The sequence below is a fragment of the Gorilla gorilla genome, chromosome Y (genome assembly GCF_029281585.2).
Source record: "Gorilla gorilla gorilla isolate KB3781 chromosome Y, NHGRI_mGorGor1-v2.1_pri, whole genome shotgun sequence".
Classification (NCBI taxonomy): domain Eukaryota; kingdom Metazoa; phylum Chordata; class Mammalia; order Primates; family Hominidae; genus Gorilla; species Gorilla gorilla.
Window position 1 is genome coordinate 41,538,132 of NC_073248.2, and position 21,073 is coordinate 41,559,204.

The 21,073-nt window shown below is 36.9% G+C and overlaps 1 protein-coding gene across 1 annotated transcript; it reads right to left on the bottom strand.

The window, feature by feature from the left end:
- Positions 1–3,524: 3,524 nt before the first annotated feature.
- LOC129530354 (centriole and centriolar satellite protein OFD1-like) lies at positions 3,525–7,713 on the bottom strand. The gene is given in 6 exon segments (XM_055377154.1): positions 3,525–3,584; positions 3,672–3,721; positions 3,724–3,739; positions 5,940–6,140; positions 7,352–7,436; positions 7,616–7,713. Coding segments are annotated over 6 exon segments (510 nt in total).
- Positions 7,714–21,073: the final 13,360 nt, after the last annotated feature.

The following is a 21,073-nucleotide window of genomic DNA, read 5'->3' on the forward strand; positions in this document are numbered from 1 at the left end:
GAAAAAATAGACAGATTGTAGAAAAAATAAAATGTCAAACAAAGATAATCAAGATTATCAGATGTTGAATAAACATGAACAAAATCATAAATGCAAATTAATAAAGCAAAGAAACCATTATTTTCCCTATAACACCATTAAGATTAAACTTTTGATAATGCTAATGTTGGGAATGGAGTGGAAGTATAGCTGTGCTCAGTCACTTGGGAGAGGAATGTGTCAGTGCTTATATATATTCAAAATGCAGTGTCTTTTAATCTACTCATTCCAATTCCATGAATTCACACAGCTGTACTTTTACAAGCACACAGAGCATGCACACTGCATACTGGTTGCCTCTATTGGAAAAAAGCATGCAATAAGACAAGTAAATCTCCATTAATAGCGGGTTAAATATTTACTTTAAAAATAACGAGTCTCAATATACCGCTACAGATAGATATATTGGTTGATAGAAAAAGCAAATTGCCAAAAGGTTCTATAATATAATTTTATTTGATTGTGTGTTTCAAATAGAAATACATAGAGTTTTAAACTCAAAACAATTCTACAAAAATAACCAAGAAACAAAATTATTAAAATTGTAGTTATCAGTGGAGAGTCAGATTAGAAAACATGGGCACAAGTTGCTAGTTTGCTTTCACTTTATATCCTTCTGAATAATCTGAAACTTTGCTTTAAACGAGAAGCATGAATTATTTTTGAAAGTTTTAGTTTCTTGAAACTAAAAACATGAGTCGCTCAGCACCTTATCCCCATCCCCATCCTCTTCAGTGACTGGATTACAGTTAGATTGTTTTAACACAGTCTGCATTCTATCCAGGGATCAGCAGACTAACATTTGCAAACATTAATGTTTATTCTTGGTGATGTAAAGATTTAAGGGTTTGACATTGCGTCTTTTCATCCTCTTAACAGTGTCTTCCACAGAGATGTTTTAATTTCAATTAAGTCTAACATCTATTTTTTCCTTTTATATATCTTGCTTTCGGTGTTATATCACATCATGAAACTCAGGATCACATAGACTTTCTCTTGTTTTTATTTGAAAATTTTATAGTTTTTCAATTCACATTTAGATCTATGGTTCATTTCCATGCACATGAATATTCAATTGTTTCAGAGCCACACATTCAAAAGACTATCTTTCCTCTACTGAATTGCCTTTGAACCATTGTTAAAAAAGTTAATTGACAATATTTGTGTGAATCTATTTCTGGATTCTCTATATCTGTTCCCAGTGAGGTATGTGTCTATTCTTTTGCCAATTATAGATAAAGATTTTAACTTTCAGAAAGCAAAGGGTCAATGTCCAAATTTTCTTTCTTCATCCAAATTTTGTGCATATCATTGTCTGTGTATCTTTGGCTGTCAAACAAAATATTAAGAGGGGGAAGAATGGGTGACTAGAATCTAGGAGGAAAGTACTGTTAGTATCTACAGCTTAGCATCCCCTGAGTGTAGATACACTAAAATAGGATAAGATTACAGGTCTCTGACCCAGGGGGCAGAAGACAGTTCAGTACAATATATCTTCCTATAAGTTTCCTGTTGTTTAATTAGAAGCCATCACTTTTTAAAATGATTTTAATTTACCAGAAGTTATTTTATTGTTAGCTAAGGGTTCTATCCAAATTTTGCCACTAGGATGACTAGCACTACTCATCATTTTTCTGACTTCCAGAAACTTTACTGGGATGCTAGGTAAAGCTGGTAAGGGTTGTCACCCAGATATCTTTCTGAATGAGATGGATGTAAAGAGACTCTGTAAAGATAGAAAAACTATTTCTAAAGATAATGTAATATAGTAAATGTATAGATTCTTTCCTGTTAAGGGGCTCAGTCAGTCTGGTGGGAAAAAATATTAAAGATAGTTATAGTAATAGCCACAAACCATCTTGGAAGGCCAGAGACTTTGCATAACCTCAGTAATAGATACGGTTGAAGGTGACTTTCTTTACCTTTAGTTAAATAAATTAAAGTACTGACAAAAGAATGTGGGGAAGTTATCCAGCTAGCTTGTTTACTCATGTGGTCTGAAGACTAACCTTTGAGGTACCCTGGATGCTTAAGTGCTTAGGGAAGTCCACAATGTCAATTTTGCCCCAGTGATGTTGACTCAAGTCTTTGTCAATTAATCTTTATTGATAAGTGTGAGTTTCACTTGCTGGTCAGGGCCACTGTTGCCACTGTTTACAAAACTCTACTGGAGTCTGTAAGTGGCTCAGACACTCAGCTTCAGCTGGACTGGCAAAGCAGAATATCTATGTTTCAGTGTACTTTATTCACCTGTTGCGGGTTCAGGGGTCTGCAGGGGACAGACCCCCAAAGTTGGTGCCACAGCATGAAAAGTGTGAGAAGTGTTACCACAGTTTCTCCTTCCTTCCTTCCTTCCCTCCTTCCTTCCTTCCTGCCTGCCTGCCTGCCTGCCTGCCTGCCTGCCTGCCTGCCTGCCTGCCTTCCTTCTTTCCTCCCTCCCTCCCTCTCTCCCTCCCTCTCTCTCTCTTTCTTTCTTTCCTTGGTGGGGAGTAAAATGGCACCTAGCTAGGTCACCCAGGCTGGAGTGCAGTCATATGATCTCAGCTCACTGCAAACTTCGCCTCCCAGGTTCAAGTGATTATCTTGCCTCAGCCTCCAGTATAGCTGGGATAAAAGGCACTTGCCACCACACCTCACACATTTTTGAATTTTTAGTAGAGATGGGGTTTCACTGTGTTGGCCATGCTGATTTCTAACTCCAGGCCTTCAGTGATCCTCCTGCTTCAGCCTCCCAAAGTCCTGCGATTACAAGCATGAGCCACTTTTCCTGCCCCATAGATTGTTCTGTAATATCTCCTTTTCTTCTGAAGTAAAAATTAAGCAATAGATACTAACTATATACCTTAGAATTATGCTGTTCATTATGATAGTCAATAAGCACATGGAGCTAATTAAATGTAAATTAAAAATTGAATTATTCAGTTACACTAGCTACTGTTCAATTGCTCAATAGTCGCATGAGACTAGCAGCTACCACATTAAACAGTATAGATAAAGACATTTCCGCCATCACAAAGAGTTACAGTGGATGGTGCTTATATATAAGAGAAGTTATATTACACATTACTAAACACATATTTTCTTCTTTAATGACATATTAATACAGTTAATACTCTATCAATTGTACTTGAGAGGCATACCTAGTATACAAAGACACTTGGCCTAAAAGTCAGATTTTTGAAGTTTTTCTTTTTTCTTTTTTTTAAGAAGTGTTCCCAACAGTGGATATTTTTACAAACAGTATCTTTCAGTGTGTCTGTAGGGCCCTTGATACCATCTGAAGTTTTCTTATTTGACTATCTGAAAGTTATTACAAAAATGAAAACATGGGGAAAATGACCTGCAGAACAGGTGAACTATTGCTTAAAAAGTAAGATATGGTCAGCAAGGAAAAACATGAAATTTAAATCTATTTAAATTTCTTACTCTTCTCCCTCAAAATTAGCTTTATTACTTTATAAGGAAAAGTACATAGAAAAACCTTGCTATAGTTTACAAATATGTAGGCTCGTATATTTTTGGTTTTCTTTATCAGACCCTGAGACCTGTTAAAAGGAAATATTTTACCTTTATAAAGCTATTCAGTTATAATTAACAAACCAAAGTAGATTATATAAACTAAGTAATCTTACCAGTGATTTCTAGAAACTGGAAGTAGGGTGAATTTTATAGAGTGCAATCAATCCTGCATATTAAATACCTTAAGAAAATAAAATGTTACTAATTAGACACAGTTTTATAGCAATCTTTAAATAATGTTATAATATATTTATGAATAAGAGATTAAGAAAATTCCTTCAGAAAAGATAAGATTACAACTATGCTAACAAAGCAAAATAAAAGCTCTTTCTTACACTATTAGATAAATTACAAAAAGATTGAGTTAAAATAATAAAATATCTTTCTTGATCATGTAATTAATCTCTAAGTGTTTTACATCAAATGTTATTCAATTACAACTTTTTAAAAGTAGTATTTAAAAATGTAAATAAACTAAATTTTCACTGTCCTTACAATCATGACTAAAGTGCACTTAAAATTCTGTTAAACAGATATTTTGGACAAGCATTTATATATATTTCTGCTACAGTATATATCAATAATTATGTCTACTCTAAGAACATGAATATGTTTTCAATTGGATTTCCTTTAAAGAAAATATTTTACATTGGTATTTTATGTTAGCAGAAACCATTTAGTTGTTTGAGTGGGATTACTTCCTGTTATAAGAATTTTACAATTGTTAAGTACATGATAAGTAGAAGTATATAATTATTAGAAAGTTAGAGAAAGATAAATCAAAAAAGAATTCCAGACAAGGCACAGTGTCTCACAGTTGTAATTACAGCACTTGGGCAGCCTATGAGGGGAGATGACATGAGCTCAGGATTGAAAACAACACTGCCCACCAAGAGTAACCCAGACTCTATTAAAAAAAAAAATTAGCAGAAGGTGGTGGTGTGTGCCAGTAATCCCAGCTGCTTGAAAGGTTGCAGTAGTATAATTGCTTGAACCCAGGAGGGGCAGATGTTTCAGTAAGCTGAGATTATGCCAATGTCCTCCAGACTTGGTGACAGAGAGAGACCCTACTTCTAAAAAATAAGTATGTAAATAAATACATTCATAAGGCTGATAAGTAAAATCTGGTTGTGTATGAAGAAACTCAGCACATTTAAAATTTGAATTCAAAAACTGTACTAAGGCTACGCATTGTGGCTCTCATCTGTAATCCCAGCATTTTGGAGGCCAAGGCAAATGGATCACTTGAGATATGGAGTTTGAGACAAAACTGGCCAACACAGTGAAATCCTGCCTCTACTAGAAATAGAAAAATTAGCCAGGTTCTTGGGCAAGCACCTGTCATGCCAGATACTTAAAAGGCTGAGGCGGCAGAATCGCTTAAACCCAGGAGGTGAAGTTGGCAGCCGGGAATCAGGCCACTGCACTCCAGCATGAGCAACAGAGTAATTCTCCATGTCAAATAAAATAATTATAATACTAAGCTTCTCGTGTCCTTAAAACTTTGGAATATGAAACTCTTAGATAACTATAGACAACCTAAAGAAAGTAAAAACATATACACACCACCAAGAGTGAAATTTAATGTAAACGATAGACTTTGGCAATAATGACTTTTCGGGGAAGGTTTATCAATTGTAGCAAATGTACCACCTTGATGAAAGATGTTGACAGTGGGAAAGACTGTGCATGTGTAGGAGCAGTGGGTGTATAGGAATTCTTTGTACTTCTCCATCAACCTAGCTGTGAACTAAAACCTACTCTAAAAAACAGTCTACACACACACACACACACACACACACACACATTCACAGGGAAAGTTTGCTGCATCTACCTTTAAAATAATAAACTGGGAGAAATGTTTAACCATAATGAAGAAATATCATTAAAATAATTAGAAATGCATTAAAAAATAAAATGACAGTCACTTTATTATTTGGAAAATTTACAGATTTTTAAGGACTACATCACTTAAGTTACTTGATTCAACTCTCCACAGTCTGGTTCCTCATCTGTAACACATGAAACATCTGTCGTGTGTCTATCACAGTGCCAAATTCAGAGCAGAAATTCAACAGATTGGCAGAGTCTTATTAAACAACACGGAAAATAGAAAAATCAATTTGAGCTCTTAAACATTTAGAGATTTTAGATCACAATTTTACAAAAGACTAAATGTGATACCAATAAATGAATTTCAAATTTAGTAATCACTTGCTATATAACAAATGCATTATGTGCAAGTACAATGGAAATTCAAAGAGGAATGAGAAGTGGACCTAGTTTAAAAGCAATTATCTATAATGCAGCATGTTACAGTCAGCCCCTCCCCAAGAAAACTGTTAATAAAAAGTTCAAAAACAGAAAAGGAAATATGTTACCTTTTCTTTTGCTAAACCAATTTCTGGAAAGAAAACAGAAAGTGAAGACTCATAGCCATATCTTTGTTGGTGATCAGCCACTAAAGAGTTAGGGGTTCCTAGTAAGAGGGAGTTCCCTTGTAGTGAAATGGACGGAGGGTGCAATTCTCCATTCAATACAGGGTGCATTGACTCATGAATTGGGTGGGTTTGAATTTGTGTCTTGCAAGGAGGGAAGGAAGAAAGAAAGGAAAACAAGGAAGGAAGGAAGGAAAGAAGGAATAAAGGGAGGGAGGGAGAAAGGGAGGAAAGGAGAAAGGAAGAAAGAAAGGAAGGAAGAAAGGAAAGAAGGAAGGAAGGACAGAAGGAAGGAAGGAAGTCAAAAAAGGTAAAATAATTTCAGTAGGATTGTCTCAGTAGAGATATACAAAGATGTGTTACATTCATTGGAAAACTTCCTTTTATTTCCATAATGTTTCATAGATCCATGGCCAGAAATTAGGAATCTTCCCCTACACGAGCCTTACCCCGTGAGATGAGAAGGTCAGTGTGTTCTACAAAAATGTTTCTTTCCTCAGCTTCCAAGTGAAACTGGTGGTTAGCCAGACCCATTTGCAGACTCTTCACTTCACTTCCCTAGAAGTCCATTTCAGCAGCTTATGCTTGGGATATGAAGTATAGGAAAAAATTCTGCTAGTTCATCCCACCTCTGTGGACTGTTGCAAAATATAACCAAAATATTTAACAACAAGGGACTGCTACGTGTGTTACAAAAATATTCAAAGATAAGACTGTTGCCACTAAAAATGAGGATTTCAAGAAACTTTTAAGGAAACAGAGAAATGCTCACACCATCTAACTTAAATTTAAAAAGGATATATGCACAGGATATATCTACATATTTTAAATGTAAAATATGCTTATGAAATGCATATTGCAAGGAAAACACGTTGAGCTAATCCTGTTCCTAGCTGTTAATCCAAATATAAAGTACGCTAACAAATATTTGCTGCCCAAATGAAATATTCAGGCATATCAATATAGTTTAAAGATGAAAGTGTTCATTCTCCAGTTAAACTATTAGAACACTAGTTTTATCTATATGTTGCCAATGTCCCACATCCAAACGCATTACAAACCCACTCGTTAGTTTAGGAACCTGTAAGCCAGATTTATAAAAGAGGCCTATTCTTACCAAAATGTGTTCATTATATAAATGCTTTCTGCTTCTATCTTATTGGCAGCTCAATTAATTATTCGAACATTCTCCTTTAAGTCGACTCAAATGTAACATTTTCTCAATGGTTTCAAAGAGACTGTAATGTTTCAGGGTAGAGTTTTGAAACCCAATCATTGGATGAATTTAAATGTGAACTACCTATTACAGGTTAGACTTCTAAAAGTTATGGAACAGATAAATCTAAATCCGATACTTTGAGTGTGCCCAGTACACCCACATTCATCAACGCTTCGTGTAGCTTTTTGTGCAGCTCATCTTGACTCAACAGACATGGGGAGCTAGTTGGATTAGAAGACAAAATGGTTGCAGGTTACTTGAGGGGTAGAGGGAAGGTGAACGACTGAAAAACAACGCGAGATTACAGCCGTCACATTGCATCCTGCCCCTCTTGGGGACCTTCTTAGTACAGTCTTCCTGGTCTGAAGATACATGGCACATGCATTTGGTGGCCTAGCACCGGCCAGAATCTCCACCCATATCGCGAGGGAGCACATCCAGGGTATCCAAAATCTGCCCCGGGGAACTCGGCTGAAGCAGCGGGGTGCCGGTCTTCATAGCGGGACTGAGATTGCCTTTCCCTCCTTGGCCTGTCGCTTCAGGTAGAGGATGGAGTGAGTCGCAACAGGCATTTTGAATCCCTGTGGGAGTTCACTGGCCCTGCCTGAAGGCTCAGGCTGGTGCTGTATCTCCACTCCTCCCTAGGGTAGCCAGATCAGATCTGCCACGCCCTGGCCAGCTCCTCCACTCACTAAGAACTTCCAGCTGCAAGTTTCTGCCTTCCTGGGGTCTTTGCTTTGGTGGTTAACAGCCAAATATTCAGCTGACCCAGGGGTTCTTCATGGAGCCACTGTTGCCTTTTGGAGCCGGCAGATTTTTGTTTTGGGAAGCTGTCCTGTGCTTTGTAGATTCAGCTGTATCCTTGGTCTCTATTTTTTCAATAGTACCTTCTCTTCCAAGCCAGACAACCAAAAGTGTCCCCAGACATTGCCAGATGACCTCTTGGAAGCAGGATGGCTTAGGGTTGAGATACACAGAATTAAATGTTTTTGAGTAGCCACCATTGTGTATTGTGAGGAAAGGCGAGCCTGACCTCATAATGTCTACATGTAATTAAAAAGAAAAGCAACCAAACCTCTCAGAAGCAATAATGAACACGGTACAGCCAGATAATTGAGCAAGAGCTAAGATAGATAGATAGATAGATAGATAGATAGATAGATAGATAGATAGATAGATAGATAGAGATATATATATATATAAATTGAGTAATGAGTTTAAAGGGGAGGTGGTTGAATATGGAAGTGATTCAGATCATCTCTTGGAAAAAGTGTAAACTCTTCAGGGTCTTCATGCGTAGGATTTGGGTGGTGGGTCAAAAGAAGAGCATCGCAGGGATGGGGAAAAATGAGTAAAGTAATAAAAACCAACCAAACAAACAAACAAAAATCTAGGACCTTCTGGGGGCAGTGAGAAATCTACCCTGAGTCCAGAGTTGTATGCTGGGAATATAAGCCTGAAAAAGTATCTAAGCGCTGTGAGGACAAAATTTGATCAGTTTCAGCTTCGTACACAGCACTGAAGAAGTGTACAGTGAATTTTGATCACTGGCTGTGAGAAACTTAAAGTCTTTGAGAGGCAGTATGAGTGACAGGACTTCTTAGGAAGTGGAGAACCTGTAGGTTTTTGGTGGAAATAATTGAGGAGGAGAGACTTGGTTGGATTATAAAAAATAGGTAGGAGTTGCAGGCAGAATCAGGGAGAACATTCCAGGCAGGATGAGAGAAATAATAGTAGCTCTGAAGTGGATAGAGTCAAAGTGGATTTGGGGAAGAAAAAAAAATAAACAACTAAACTCTAGTGGAGGTGGAACAATAGGGCTGAGAAAAGACATGATCAATGTGAGAGTCTGCTTTGAATACCAGTACCTAATCCTGTAGTTGAGATACATCCAGGCTTTTGAATGGGATAATGAAATGATGAAAGCAGTGTTCTAAAAGTAGGTTGATAGCTTGTAAATGTTGTTAGGTAGTATCACCAGTCCACTGTATAAAAAGTAATAATAATCGGCTGGGCGTGGTGGCTCACGCCTGTAATCCCAGCACTTTGGGAGGCGGAGGCTCAAGGATGACTTGAGGTCAGGAGTTCCAGGCAAGCCTAGCTAACATGGTGAAACCCGGTTTCCACTAAAAATACAAAAAAATTAGCGAGGTGTGGTGGCATACATCTGTAATCCAATCTCTCTGGGAGTCGGAAGCAGAAGAATCACTTGATCCGAGGAAGTGTAGGTTGCAGTTAGTTGAGATCACACCATTGCACTCTAGCTTGGGCAACAACAGCAAACAAGCAAGTAAAAAGATTGTGTCTGAAGATCCCCTCACTCCCGACCGCACTCCCACTTTTGATCACACAGTTGAATATATGAATACAATTAGATAAAATGTTCTTCAAAAACTAGCATAACTTCTCCCAAAGGTGGGATAATTGCTCATAATATTAATAGAAAAATGTCACATTAGAGACCTATCAACAGTGTTCAAGCTGCCCCTCCTTATTGCAATAGACATGTACCATGCTAGATCAGTGACCCCAGGTCTATGGGATGACTGAAAACACTGCTGTTGGCAGGAACGAACAGTTTTTCCAGAAGCTCTTCTATAGAGTCTCTACAGAGGCCAGCTACAAAAAGGGATGTGTTTGGAACGACAGTCCATGAGTCTTGTCGTGCATTGTCCTGCAAATTAAACTAAGAGCAGGGACTTCCAAGTTCATTAAGCATGCTCTTACTCTGACACTGGTGGTGTTCTAGCCGCCCATTAGATTGTAGTTTTCAGTGACTTCAAATGAGCAGCCCTGGGCTTGACCTATGCAAGGGTTTGGAATAAGTCTGTCAAGTTCAGCCTCCTGAAATCCATATGAGACAAGGATAAATGATCACAGCATTCTTTCCTACATTCTTTTCTACACAGCATTCTTCCCCTTTTCTTTCCACACTTAGTCTCAGAAAATTTCTCAACCCCAGTTCATGGCAGTCAATACCAGTTGATTAGATTTCACTCATGAGAAGAAACTCATTTGCCATTCCAAGCCAAATTCCTTTTCCGTTAGACAGCTTATTGTATTTAAAGATAGTACTATGCCATACCCCGCTCCCCTTCCACCCCAAAAAGGTCTTCTCAGTACCATTTAAACATCCTCAGTTCCTTTAATTGCTTTTGTCTTCTTTCCAGAGATTTCCCTAGCATAAATCTTGCCCTCCCCTCACCTATAACACACACAGGTCAGAGATATGGATTAATTTATGATAGATTTCCAGAAATGAGTTTCTTCCACAAAGATGATATGATTCCCAGAACTCACTTTCTTCCCCTAAGAGGGCATGAACATTCTCCCCGATCTTGCTCTTAATACCACCTAGAATTGCATTAGCTTTTTGACCAAACTCTCAGACTTTTACCTCTTACAGAGCTTGGAGTAAGTTAACACTTTTCTTGATGTAGGTGAAAGTTCTTAATCTAGGTTTCTCTTGTCCTATTGTTGTACAGTTGATTTCTAATCCAAAGGACAGGGCTTTCTTTACTATTTGCTTAACTTCTATCTCGTTAATTTCTCCCAACTCTCTTAGCCACAGAGATCATTTTGAATCCTAATTTCTGCCTTCTAATGAATTCCAATAAATAAACCCTTGGTGTTATTTTTAAATGTGATAAGTTGTCTTCATTCAAGTTATTGATTTAAATGCCTAGCTAGACTAAGTTACGGTCAACCCCAAAGCCTGATATATATATATATATATTATATATGTGTGTGTGTGTGTGTGTGTGCGTGTCATACTTCCACTCACTGGCGGCCTTTTAGACTTTTGATTCTAGACTCACTGACATCTGGTTCCACGCGTATGTTGATTACTAGTTAGTGTATGTAGACTCCTTAAAGTTAAGGTATTGGGAGATCTCCTCATATCACCAAGTTGATTTCTTTAGACTTCTCCCTGTCAAAGACCAGGTTGCCCACCTACCAGAGACAGCTGCTGTTTCCATCACAAATAAAGGTCCTGGCTCCCTCTCATCAGCCAGCAAGCCCAGTTTCTTGTTATGCAGGATTTCTTCATAGGTAACTTAAAACTTCAGTAACTTCTCATAAAGTTGCTGTCGACCATCTGAACATAAACTTCATCATGGAGCCTCTGAAACCCCTGAGACATCAGCATGAGAAGTTTCAGAAGGCTCTTTGCTCTGTTGAGTCTACTTAACACTGAAATCTTGCCATGTCTGTCATTCTTGCATTTCAGCACTGTCTATGCTGCAGGCCATGCCACTACCCTCCAGTACCATTCTGCCAGCATTGAACACCTGCTGTGTACCAATTTCTGTATTAGTGGTGGGGATACACAGTGGAGAGGAACCACCCCTTTCTCACACTCTCATTTCCATATTGCTGCAGATATCTTCACCTTGATGCCTCATTGCCTCTATGCAACAACTTATCTACAGTGCTTTGAAACCCATTCCCCTGGCAGATGAACTCCTTTTGTCCTCAGTCTCTTAAGAGAATGTGTCTTCTACTCATTTGCTGACACTTCCTTGAGTTTCCTTCCTTTCCTCTCATATCTACAGGTTTTTCTGGCTTTGGCCTATTTTAGTTTCCTACTGCCACTGTAACAAATTATTAAAAATTTAGACAAGTGTATTATCTTACACTTCTGTAGCACAGGAGTGCAACATAGGTACTTGTTGGGCTATAATCTAAGTGTGCGCAGGACTGTGTCCCTCTTGGATGCTCTAGAGGAGAATTTGTTTCCTTGTACTTTCTAGATTCTAGGGGCCTCCTGCATTCCTTAGCTATAGCCCCATCCTCTGTTTTCAAAGCCATCAACATCACATTGCTTTTCCATTCTTCTGTGACTTCCCCCTGACTTTCCTCTTTTGCTTCCATCTTCTACATTTAAGGCCATTTTAATGGCGTTGATCAAGCTGGATGATCCTGGGCAATCTTCCTATCTTAAGGTCAACTGATGAGCAACCGTAATTTGTCTTTGTCATGAGCCCTAACATACACACAAGTTTTACAGATTGGGATCAGGGCATCTTAGAAGAGAGGCCACATTCTGTTTGTTCCCCTCAGCTAGACATTTGGAAACTAACCTAGGTTCTCTTCTTGCCCTCAATTTCCCAGCGTAATCTATCATCTAATTCTGAGTAGCTACCTCCTCAGGGCCTCTGGGACAAGTGTTCCTTGGAGATTCTTCGAAGGCCCCTATTTTGGAATTCTAAATAACAGTCATTTTGTGGGTCAAGGGAAGGTGGAGGATGTCACAGAAATTTTATAAAACAAGTTGAAATTGGGCTGGGCATGGTAGCTCATGACTCTAATCTCAGCATTTTGAGAGGCTGAGGTCTGCAGATCACTTGAGGCCAGTAGTTAAAGACTAGCTTTGGCAATATGGCAAAACTCTGTCTCTCCTAAAATTGCAAAACTTACCCCGGCATGATGGTGCATGCCTTTAATGCCAGCTACTCAGGAGGCTGAAGCAGGAGAATCCCTTGAATCTGGGAGGAGGAGGTTGCAGTGAGCCGAGATCACTCCCCTGCACTCCAGCTTGGGTGATAGAGCAAGACTCCATCTCAAACAAACTAACAAACAAATAAACAAACAAAGTAGGTTTAGTCTTTTCAAATAGTCCCATATTTCTTGGAGACGTTGTTTGTTCCTTTTTATTCCTTTTTCTCTAACCTTTTCTTCATGCTTCGTTTCAGTAAATTGATCTTCAGTCTTTGATATCCTTTCTTCCACTTCATCGATTTGGCTATTGGTAATTGTGTATGCTTCATGCAGTCTTTGTGCTGTGTTTTTCATCTCCATCATGTTATTTATGTTTTTCCTTTAACTCGTTTTTCCAGTTAGCAATTCCCCTGACCTTTTTTTGAGGTTCTTAGCTTCCTGGCATTGGGTTAGAACTTTCTTTCTTGCTCAGAAGAGTTTGTTATTACCCACTTTCTGAAACCTACTTCTGTCAATTTCTCAAACTCATTCTCTATTCAGTTCTGTTTTCCTACTGGCGAGGAGTTGCGATCCTTTGGAGGAGAAGAGGGGTTCTCGTTTTTGGAATTTTCAGCCTTTTTGCGATTTCCTTTTTCATCTTTGTTCATTTATGTACCTTCATTCTTTGATGTTGGTGACCTTTGAAAATATATATATATATATATAAATTCTATATATATATTCTATATATATACTATATATATTCTATATATATTCTATATATACTATCTATATTCTATATATATATTCTATATATATAACGTTATATATATAAATTTATATATATAAAATAAAACTTGAATATATAGTATATATGTATATTCCTATATAGAGAGGAAATCCTTTTAGTAGATGTTGATACTATGCCTTTCTGTTGTTAGTTTTCCTTCTAACAATCAGGCCCTTCTGCTGCAGGTGTGCTGGACTTTGCTGGAGGTCCACTTCTGGCCATTTTTGCCTGTGTATCACTATCAGAGGATGCAGAAAAGCAAAGATTGCTGCATGTTCCTTCCTCTGAAAGCTTCATCCCAGAGGGGCACCTGCCAGGTGCCAGCCAGAGCACTCCTCTATGATGTGCTTGTCGATCCCTGCTGGGAGGAGTCTCCCAGTCAAGAGTCATGAGCTTCATGGACTCACTTTTGGCAGTCTTTTGGAGATCTGCAGCTCTCTTCAGAGCCAGCAGGCAGGAAGGTTTAAGTCTGCTGAAGCTGTGCCTACAGCCACCCTTTCCCCCAGGGGCTCTGTTTCAGGGAGATGGAAATTTTGTCTATAAGCCCCTAACTGGGGCTGCTGCCATTATTTCAGAGATGCTCTGACCAAAGAGGAGGAATCTAGGTAGGCAGTCTGGCTACAGCAGCTTTGCTGAGCTGCTGTGACTTCCCAGTGGCTTTGTTTATACTGTAAAGGGAAAAACCACCTACTCAAGCCTCAGTAATGGTGGACATCCCTGTCCCCACCAATCTCAAGCATTCCAGGTTGGCTTCAGACTACTGTGCTGGCAGCGAGAATTTCAAGGCAGTGGATTTTAGCTTGCTAGACTCCATAGAGGTGACACCCACTGAGCTAGACCACTTGGCTCCATGGCTTCACCCAATTCAAGGGAGTGAATGGTTCTTTCTTTCTGACATTTCAGGTGCCACTGGGGTATGAAAAAAAAAAAAAAAAAAAAAAAACTCTTCAAGCTAGCTCAGTGTCTCCCGAAACCTATTTTTAAATTTTTAATCAAAATGTAGATTTTTATGTCTTCTTACAATTTTTAACTTATTACTGTTTTTATACACCTTGCATGAAAATTTATGTTTAGCACTTTCAATTACATGTTATAATGTAACCTTTGGCAATTTTTAATGTTAATGTAAAACCTGTTAAGTTTGTTTGTTTGTCTGTTTTTCTTGTAAATATCAGTATTACTAAACCTTTCCTATGGGTACAACTGAATGACAAATTTGTAAATTCACATACTTAACTATTAACATTTCTTGGAAGCTGCATTTGCTATAAAGGTGTTTTAAGATAGCTCTGTTTTGTTCTAGATGTCCCCAGACATAGACAGAGACCCAGAATCCTCCTTCTGAAAGAGGACAGTTATGCTGGGAAAGCACTTCATGTCCCCACGATTTCCTTGAACTTAGTCCCGTTGGTCCTTTGAGGAAGTGGACCGCAGTCTGGACGTTCTATGGTACCAGGGGAAAGGCAGGAAAAGGCAGATCTTACCAGATGGCCGAGTTAGTGTTGTCTTTTGGATGTTCCAGTTGGAATTGGCAAAGAGCCTGCCAGACTAGAGCTATATGAGGAACAGAAAGTAAGAGAATGAGAGAGAGAGAGAAGAGGAAAGAGGGAGCCAGTGTTAGGGGTGGATTCCCAAGACTTGAGGGATTTAGAGCCCTGGCCTGAGCCTTGCAGTTTCCTTCAGGTCAGTTGTCCTTCTCACACAAATCGCTTGAACAGTAAAATGAGAGAAAAGATGGGGCAGGTGGCCAGAGACTCTCAGGATCCAGGAGTTTGCTTAGGATAAGCTGCCATTGCCCACAGCTTCCTGGGATGTAAGGGAGCCTCTGCCACCAATACCGGTCCTGGGTATCAGCAACCAATGTAAGGATTAAAGAAAGAGGAGAGAAACCTGAAGGGAGGCTTGACAGTCAACAGGGACAGATTTATTTTTAATCAGTGTGAGGGGGCGGCTGGCCAGGTTAAGTCAGAGCCACACTCTGTTAACAGACTAAGAGTTTTCCATGATTCAGTCTCACAGTGCTTATCAGAGGGTTGGACTGCCTCTGTGTCTCTTTGTTGTGTTTATCTGACAGAGAGTGTTGTGTGTCTGTTTTCATGCAGCTTTCTGGAGCTGCAGGCATGTCCCCCATGTCTGCTTCTAGCTTCTGTATCTTAGTGCACCTGAAGGGAAAGGAATGTGCTTATTATTTGTAGTAAGAAGAGAAGTGATTTCCTTGAAATGCATGAGGATAAAAAGAGAGCTGGAAGTTAATGTGGCAGTATTTGTTCAAGATGAAGGTGCTCCTGCTCTATCACTTGCTAGTCAGGTAATTGCACAGCTGTTAGTTTTTTTTGTTTTTTGGAGTAATTATATACTTAGAAGTAAATTCTGTTGTCTGCAAATTCAAATCAGAAAATATTTATGATTCTATTTGATGTCTTTGCCATACACAAATGCATGCTTACATATATTATAACACCTGTGAGTTTTAAAAATTATTTTATGGTAATAAATAGTGATTTCTCAGCCCTCTGAAAAACAAGATTAAATTATTTTGTGTATTGAATATTCACAATTATTTAGGAAATCACTAAAGGTTATATTTTCTTAAATTTACTTTTCTACTGGTTAAATTGAAAGGTATTTTAGTAAAATACTGTAATAGAAAATTAAAATTGGTGATAATATAAATCACTAAATGGTTTAAATTATTCTATTGAAGTTGTGGAAGTGTTGTTGTTCTTTTAATTATAGCAGCATAAAAAATCTACAATAAAATTTACCACAGCTCTTTATTTTCTCTCTCAAAGAGGAATAGTATTTAATCATTTTCTTTGTTAGATGTTTGCTCTTTATAAGAACGAGACTCTTTTTATTCAAATAGAAGCTGTTTTGTAATCTTGATTCTATTACACCAATGAACACTTCTTTTTCACAGAAATGTAACAACTTGAGCAGGAGTGATCAGTTACTAAGAGGAGTACTTAACGTCCTTACGAGAAAAGATTCAGATCATAGGGATTTTATTTACAATAATATATTTACCTGTTTGTAATATATGCCAGTTTAGGTAAGACATTTTCGTGTTATATCAATGATGTTTTTATTTTTAAATATAAAATGAGAATCATTTTAATCAGGTTACTACATGTAATGTGTCCTAAAGTACAGGCAATGTTCCATATACATATAAATATATATATATATAAATGCATAGCAAATCTGGGTAACTTCAGTGTATTTCATGTATTCTCAGGTTATTTATGCATTTGTTTTATTTTTCTGGTAATCTTTAAGATTAGATATCGTGCCTGATTGATGTTATCTTTCTCTCTCTTTTATTTACTTATTTATTTTGGAGATGGAGTCTAGCTCTGTGTCCAGGCTGGAGTGCAGGGACAAGAACTTGGCTCACTGCAACCTCCACCTCCTGTGTTCAAGTGATTCCTCAGGCTTAGCCTCCCTAGAAGCTGGGACTACAGGTGTGCCACTGCGCCTGGTTAAATATATATATATATCTGTATTTTGTAGAGACGGGGTTTCACCATGTTGGCCAAGATGGTCTCAAACTCCTGATCCTGTAATCTGCACATGTTGGCCTCCCAAAGTGCTGTGATTACAGACTTGAGTCACCGTGCCCAGCCGATGTTATCTCTTAATCTTGCTTTTTGAAAAGTACTAATTTCCAGGTCATATCCCACACTATCTAAATCAGAATTTCTAGAACTTGGAAAACGTATCCACATCCTTAAGGGATACCAATTAGTTGTTTTGCTTTTCAGGTTTAAAAATGACATCTACGAGAAACTTAGCATTTATGTATGCTTTTGTTAAAATAAAGAAAAAGAAATTTGGTGATAATGTAAATAAATAATTCACTTAAAGTTTTTGTTGCTATTAGCATAAATTAAGAGATGCAGTTTTAAGTAAATGTCTCTTAGGGTAGTCTGATTTTCCTCACATCAACCTATTGCACAGCAGTCCTTAAAGCATGGATAGATTGTCAGAAACGTAGAACAAAAATATTTGTACTGTATTCAGTGTTAGTGCAACATTTCAAAATTACTAATTTATGGATCTATTTAAAATTTAATTACTAGATAATATCTCAGTGATATTGATAAATATTAGGTCATATTTATATGAATGACTCAGACAATTAGCAGATCATTTTAAGTAATTTGTTTAAATTACAAATATTTTCCTATCAAAACTAATTTCTATGGTCACACATTCCTGTGATGAAAGTGTTATTTGTATCATTAATATTTACCTTCAAGAGGAAATACATTTTACCCTTTACTCTTCCTGCTCTGACGATCTCTGTGCTTTCTTTTTCTCAGCCTTGCCTGACTACCTCTGAGATGCTGGGATACTTTTAGTAGAGTAGGAGCATATATTATACAAACATAAACACAATATTTATTTTGAATGTAAAAGTATCATACTTAAGAACTCTCAAAAATTTTGTCTTGCACAATTTAACTTGAGATTTTAGTTGCTTATACAAAACCCATGATTGGTTTATAATATAACCTAAGTTTAATTTTAATTGAGAAAGTTCATTATACATTTACACATCTTAAGGCAATTAGGAAGTGTGTTTTAGGTATTAGGAATTTTTAAAATTTGAGAAAACAGTCAACACAGTTGCATCACATCGTGTACCATTCCCTGTAAGGCCCCCAAAGTACCCAAGAATCAAACATACTAATGTTTCTATGAAGAGAAATGAATATTCCCTTTATGGGTGAAGACTTAAATAGCTTCCCTCAATTAAGTCTTTATTACATCAGAAATTGAGTTACATAACAACCTTATTTTTAAAAGCCTTGCTTACTTGAGCTTTTCGAATTTCAGATAAACTATTTTGAATCCCTCCTAATTATGATTTGGAAAATACAGTACTGAATAAACAGTCCAGGTGGGATAATATTAAAGGATTGTAATAAACAACAAAAAAAATACAGATGGCTCTGCTGCCTATTGTAGCGAGTATGTGTCTTAAATTTGGAGAGTAAAAAGCACTTGCGGTAGAAAAGGGTTGCTTTGTTAATTTTTTTTTTTCCTAAGTAGCTAATGGGTACAGACTTAGTATTGACATAACTTGGCTTTTTTAGCATTTATGTGAGATATTCACTGTGACTTGATAAACCATTAGAGAATCACAAAAGGCATAAATTTGTAACATCTCACAGGCTATAGCATAGAAAGTTTCACAATAGACCACAGTAAGGAAGTATTCAAAATTATCTGTAGGAAAACTTTGTGGGTGCTCTATATTACAAAACTGGCAATGCAGAACATATGTGTGGATAGATTTATGAGCTCTTTATGAATTAGTATAGTCAGGTGTTGGTAATTGGATATTTGAGGAAGTGGAGCGGAAAGAGACAACACCTACGTCCCGAATGTGATTTGATAAGCTGAAGGAATAGTAATGCAATTTACTGAGAGAAATAAGAGAACCTCTTTGAGCGGATTGCATTTTAGAAACATATGGGAAACCAAATAAAAAATTGTAATGGGGAGTTGGATACATATGTCCAGAATTTGGAATCATCTAAAAGGATACATGTGTTACTATAGATGTAATAATGAAAAAAGTCATTGGAAGGAATGTCTTAGAATGGAAACTTTTTTTTAAAAAAGTTAATGTTAACATGGTAGATAACATTAAGTTATCTAAAAGCAATCCGTAGCCTCTAAGTAGTTTAAATTAGTATGTAAGAAGAATAATTTCTTTCTTTTTCTTTCTTTCTTTCTTTCTTTTTTTTTTTTTTTTTTTTTTTGACAGAGTCTCGTTCTGTCACCCAGGCTGGAGTGCAGGAGGACAATCTCGGCTCACTGAAACCTCCGCCGCCTGGGTTCAAGCAATTCTCTGGGTCAGCCTCCTGAGTAGCTGGGATTACAAGCGCCTGCCACCACAGTTGTCTAATGTTTAAAAGAGATGGGGTTTCACCGTCTTGACCAGCCTGGTTTTGAGGAAAATCATAATTTTAAATAACTGTGGTTATGCTAAAAACAGATCGTTAGCATTCTTCTAGTATTCTTAGTTGTGTCATTTGCTTTAAAATAAGCCTAAGAATTGCACCAGATTCAGCTGCACAACTCCACCAGGAGATGCAAAGTTTTATTGTTATAGGATTCTAGAAACAATCATATTATATATATGGAAACTCTATACACACATGCCCACACACACAAAAACACACACAATTTTCACTGAATAGACATCATAATAAGCACACTGAAAACCTGACAATAAATTAGTTATTATAGAGCTGTAGAACACAATGATTAAAAGCAAATGATAATCTTAAATTTTAAATAACTGAAAATATTAGAATTTAAGAATTAAAATTTTCTAATTGTTCTTTGGTCCACTATCATAGATTTCAAGCAGATTAATTAATGTTGTATAATGACATTGAGTTCCTATCAATGGGATTTAATTTATATCATTTTAAAAATAGTTTGTTGTCATATATTGTTTACTGTGTAACTTCTTGTATTTGCTCTAAAGTAAGGCTAAATCACATCTTAGCCTCATCTCATCCAAGGAAGTGATTACAGTAAAGGTATCCATGTTGGGTTAATGTGTAAAATAGTGGATGTGGATTAATGTGGGTTTGATGTAGGAATTTATTATTCTCCTTATTGAGATTAGCTTGAAATGTACTGTGTAACGAATATTTAGTCTATTCAATAGGTGGTATTCAACAGATATATATCAACAACTGCTATGTACCAACCACTGTTCAAAGTGGCAGATAAAAATATAGGCAAAGATAATATTAATCCAAATTGCACGTGAAAACAAATGATACTATTGATAATGTGGCAGATGAAATGATTTTCACTTTATTATAATTTTTAAGAGAATGAGATAATTAAATGTGTACTGTAAGTGTTACAAGAAGCTTATCCATGTTATTCTTTACTGAAATAATTAGATTACAAAGATCACCTTTTTCAAAAGAAATTTGTATTATAAATGCTCCCATGGCAAAAACAAAAAGCCTGGTCTTTGACTTGGAATATATTCTTATTATATAAAGTAAGATACATGGCAGAGAGAAAAAAAATTTATTTATCTGTCATGGTAATGACAAAAAAGACAGAAGTCATTTTTTTTTTTTTTTGCAATTTTAGATTGGACTCCTAAGAATAGCAGACAGTTGGCAGTGTAAATATGTTGCAAATTAGCTAGCCCTGAAACAAAATGACTGATCATTAGCAAATCAGGCAACTTTTATTATTGCCATTATAAGTTGCTTTACCTATCATGAGTGTGCTCTTATAGTATTAGAATTGAAATCTATTCTGTACTGCCAATTTATATCCCTGTTTTATAATCTTGGGATTCTTGCTTTACATTCTAAAATATTGTCTCTGAAAAATTAGTGAATATCAAGTAAGTTTTTTATTTTTTTTAAAGGTAGTCTTAAAAGTCTAATTATCTTTAGTGAAAATAATGAGGAGATTTGGATATGGTTGTTCATTTCTGTAATCCCAAGTAGTTGGAAGGATGAGGCAGGAGTATATTACTTGAACCCTGGAATGTGAGGACTGATTGAGCTATGTACTATCATCATGCCACTGCAGTCCAGCCTGGGCCACAGAGCATAATCTGAATAAAAATTAGAACCATAAAAAGTAATA